General features: G+C 35.1%; 1 protein-coding gene across 1 annotated transcript in view; it reads right to left on the reverse strand.

Annotated features, from left to right (window-relative positions):
• Positions 1–987: 987 nt before the first annotated feature.
• Positions 988–5,040, reverse strand: part of LOC107749775 (melanin-concentrating hormone receptor 2-like) — a 6,871-nt gene continuing 2,818 nt past the window's right edge. The window contains exon 3 of the mRNA XM_016564950.1: positions 988–1,627. Coding sequence (XP_016420436.1) covers positions 988–1,627 — 640 coding nt within the window. The remainder of the gene's footprint in view (positions 1,628–5,040) is intronic.

Raw genomic sequence — 5,040 nt, forward strand, 5'->3', positions numbered from 1 at the left:
GATATCATTCCCTAACAATGCAAACAAAAGCCATAAATACTGTATTACAAAAATCCTGACCATTAAATTGTCTTTAAAGAGAATAAGCAATGGAAATGCTGTCATCATTTATTCACTCATGTGAGTAAATTATGCTCCCTGTTTGAAATTCTTTCATGTGGAACACAAAAGGCACTTTTTTTTTCTGAATTGTACTGATTTCTCTGCCATGCATTTTCAATGAACAAGCACTGAAGCTTTCAAGCTTCAAAAAGAACATTATCATGAAATAGTCCATATGACTCATGCACTATATTCCACGTTTCTGAAGCCATACTATAGCAAAATAAATCTTGTGCATGGCTAATTTTGAGTCTGATCTGTTCAATGAATCAGAAGATTCATTCACTAAACCAATCTGAATAATTAATTTACAAACTGAACTAATCCAGTTCACTGATTCAATGATCTGCTTGTAGTGGAAAACAGCTCATTGGAAGGAAAGATTATTAGTGACACTCATTAAAATTTCACTCAAAAAATTTTGTTGTCTTGTCCATTAGAAGCTTGAATACCTCAGTCTCTATTCACTATAACTGCTTGGGAAAAAAATATTTTTTTCTACCTGTGTTTTATTGCAAAAAAGTCACACAGCACAACATGCCAGTTAGTAAATGATGACAGAACTTTGGTTTTTGGGTGAACCTTTAAAAAAAAACAGATACAGCATACAACGAATAACAGATAAATGAACAGTAAACACTGAAAAGAGTAACAACACATTATAATCACTTTTCCAGAGTGTGACACAAACCACAAACACAGTTGAGTGCTGATTCACTCCTTCATGCCTCCTGAAAGTTTACTGTGGCATTTCATTTCACAGTTTTCCCCTTTGAGAAACAGTCTACCATGCGACTGACACTCGTGCAGCAAGTGTTGCAGTGCAGGCCTCCACTTTTCTCTTCGTTTTCCTCAGTTAACACGTCTAGCAAGGCTAGATGGGTGTTAGATGACAGTACAGTGGTGGCTGGTGTCCGGGCTGACGCTAGACCCTCCGTCGGTTTTGATGGTGGTCTTGGATGAGCTGATCTGGGAGCGCAGCTCTTTGCGATTGCAGAGGCGATCGCGGTAGTTTTGGGCAAACACCAGCAGCATTAAGGGGTTGATGCAGCTGTGAGAGTAGCTTAGGCAGATGCTGATGTTGTACGCATACACAAAGGCAATGGTAGGCTGTTGGATGCTGAGGTTGATCACCTGGATGACATGGTAGGGGGACCAGCAAACCAGGAACAGGGCGATCACCATCACAACTGTCTTGGTGGCCCGTTTGGCCCACACTGACTGCTTGCGTTTGACCCGCCGGATGGAGCTGAACACGTGGTATAGAGTGAGAGTGTAAAATGTACTTATTATAATGAGGGGGACGATGAAACCCAGTGTGGACTGGTAAAGCGTGTACCAGTACATATCCTGAGGCCCATCCAGGTAAATCATACAGATGTCCATGTCCTTTTTGGAGATGATTTTAGCGTATATCATGACTGGGATGCTCAGAAGGAAGCTGCCCACCCACACCATAATGTTAACGATGATGGTCCACTGAATGGTCCTCTTTTCAGATGTAGGATGTACAATTGCAACGTACCTGCAAAAAAGAAACAATGAATCACGTTATTAATGCCACCCAAGAGGAAAATGGCTTGCTCTTTCATAGTTTTAAGTGATTTTAATTTTGCTGCATCAATGTGTTTCTCACATAATTGCAAGGAGAAATAAAAATAGAAACAGTAGTTGATACACAATTTGACTATAGAGCTTTAATCATTTGGATATTGTAGCTCAGATAAATTGGCCTTAAATTTGATTTGAGTTCATACTGAAATCTCTTTGATAAGAAATGATTATGTCTTCTGATACTCTATACAAAGTAGACTTGTGAGATTAATAGGGTCTTTTTCTCCAGAGAAAAATATTGAGAATCTGGAGACATAAGCAAAAGTAATTTGATCTATTTTCTCGTTTTCTGGGAGAAAAGGATCTTATTTTTTTTATGTGAGATTTCATAAGTAAATTCACATTTTTTTCAGGATTAAACTTTATTAAATGCCCTAATCCAGGGCTATTATTAAATTCATGCAAAACAGCGAGACATTGAAACTATACTGTAGCATAAATGATTTTGTTTAAGTTAGGATAAGGATAATCTGAAGTAAAAATAATTTGAGTTTATATTTTGCCCAAATGATCCAAAAAAACTATTGCCTGCGTCCATTTTCCTGGTGGATTCCAGTGCATTATTTTACTAAACACATTATTAAATAATAATTCATGAAATAAACATGTAAATTATATTTCACATATTATGTAGCTATATAATATTTGGCATATGTACTCTATTATTCAAAAGTTTGGGGTCAGTTAGATATTTTTTTTGAAAGAAGTCCTCTACCAAGACTGCATTTAAAAATACAGTAAAATGCAACATTGTAAAATATTATTACAGTTTTCCATTTTAATATGTTGTAAAATGCATTTTATTCCTGAATAAAATCCTGAAAGCTGAATTTTCAGTAGTCATTACTCCAGTCTTCAGTGTTACATGATCCTTCAGAAATCATTGCTGATTTGCTGCTCTAGAAACATCTCTTATTATCATCAATGTTGAAAACAGTTGTGCTGCTTAATATTTTTTGTAGAAACTGTGATACATTTTTTTTCAGGATTCTTTGAAAGTTGATAGAAAATTAGTTTATGTTAAATAGAAATCTTTTGTAACATTTTAATTTGTTTTTACTGTCACTTTTGATCAACTAAATGCATGGTTACTGAATAAAAGCAATAATTTCATTTTTATTTATATATATATATTGTTTTTTTATCTTACTGACTTAAACTTTTGAATGGTAGTGTACATTTATGTAAATATGCACTACATGACTCTCCTGGCTGAGTCTGGTTCTTTCCAATGTATCTTCCTCATTCTAGCATCTTTCCTTGCCACAGTCGCCTTTGTCTTGCTCACTGGGGGTATTAAGGCACTATTTTACACAAAGTCGCTTTGGAGCAGTATGTATTGTGAAAAGAGCTATACAAATAAAGCGGACTTGTCTTGACTCTTGCAAAGCAAACATGCTACTAGAGCTGCAAAACAACACAGCAAGTGACAGCTTTCTAAGAAATGCATTTGAAATCAAATAAAAGCTTGTGTATAAAATCAAAAGATGTGTACTTTACTCGTGAACAGTCGTAAACATCTCAACTTCCTTTTTCATGTTTTCAGCATACTTCAAGTATTACAGCTTTCATATACTCTAGTCAGACAACAATCTTTGTTTTTTCCCCCTTGCTATTTCTTATAAAGGGAAGAGAATGTGCCTGGCTTCATGTTTAATATATTGCTCACAGTAGTAACAGTGACTTTAAGGATGCCTTTTAAATAGAATGTGGTATTATGTTGCTTAGCAAAAGATAATGAAAATGTGCAGCTAAGATGCTATATCTCTATAACTCTAATCATGTGACCCAGTAAAAAAAATCCTTTTGGGAATACAGCAATGACACTATATGAAAAAGTGTTATAGTGAAGTTTTATCACCTAATCATGCAGAGGCCTTCTGGGGGACTTTTTGTTACCAACAACTAAGCAAAAACTCTCCTCTGCACTCTGTATTTTATGTGGATCCTTTGTATGTGGTGAGATATTGTGTGTTAAAGTACTTTTGCGTGCTATAAATATAAGTAAGAGAGTTTTTCAAAGTCACACAATTTTATTGCTGTAGTCCAGTCTTGCAGATACAAAAATACAATAAAGATACAAAAATTATCGATGCGGCAGGCTTCATTTTTCAAGGTCATGTAGCATGGATCACATGGATGTGAGAGTTGCATTGATTTCATTCTTTTCTTGTTTTCTTTGCGTACATTCCGTGGAACATCTAGATTAGAGTTTGATTAACAGTGATGAGCAACTGGGCTGTAATTTCCTATAATTTGCTGAAAATACTATGTGCTCTGTAATTAGAGTTTGAATAAAGAATTCTATCCTTTTGACCTCAAAGCTGATGCACTTCATAAGCACATTTATTATCTTGACTGTATTAGTTAAAATCTGAAAGAAAACTGTCAAGAACATGTCACAGGTCAAAAAAAGAAATTTAATATGTATTACAAAAAGGAAGCGTATTTTGGTAAGTGATTGTTTCACATAAAATGCAAAATACAAAAAAAGAATATAAAATCTTAGTAAATATTTATACATATGTTGGGTTTTATTTTATGCCGATAATAAATACAGGGACATGCGAACGTTTGGGAACCCCTTGCAGAATCTGTGAAAATGTGAATAATTTTAACAAAATAAGAGAGATCATGCAAAATGCCTGTTATTTTTTATTTAGTACTGTCCTGAGTAAGATATTTTACATAAAAGATGTTTACATTTAGTCCACAAGACAAAAAAATAGCTGAAATTATTAAACTAACCCTATTCAAAAGTTTGGGAACCCTTGGTTCTTAATAGTGTGTGTGGTTACCTGGATGATCCACGACTGTTTTTTGTTTTGTGATGGTTGTCCATGAGTCCCTTGTTTGTTCTGAACAGTTGAACTGAGCACTGTTCCTCAGAAAAATCCTCTGTGTCCTGCAGATTCTTCAGTTTTCCAGCATCTTTTGCATATTTGAACCCTTTCCAGCACGATGCATTACGATCTGAATTTGAAGATCAAGGTAAATTGTACTTAATTTGTCTTCCGGGAAACATGCAAGTATCTTCTGTTGCTTCCGAAGGGCAGTACTAAATGGGGAAAAAAAATGTATTTCAGCAAAATAAGAAAAATTGGGACATCTTCATCCTGTTCAAAAGTTTTCATCGGCTCTTAATGTATCGTGTTTCCTTCAGGAGCATCAGTGAATGTTTGAACCTTTTTTAATAGTTGTGTTTGAGTCCCTCAGTGTGAAAAGATGGATCTCAAAATCATACAGTCACTGCTGGAAAGGGTTCAAATATGCAAAAGATGCTGGAAAACTGAAGAATCTGCAGGACATGGAGGATTTTTCTGA

The sequence above is a fragment of the Sinocyclocheilus rhinocerous genome, unplaced genomic scaffold (genome assembly GCF_001515625.1).
Source record: "Sinocyclocheilus rhinocerous isolate Xijiao unplaced genomic scaffold, SAMN03320098_v1.1 scaffold860, whole genome shotgun sequence".
Lineage (NCBI taxonomy): Eukaryota > Metazoa > Chordata > Actinopteri > Cypriniformes > Cyprinidae > Sinocyclocheilus > Sinocyclocheilus rhinocerous.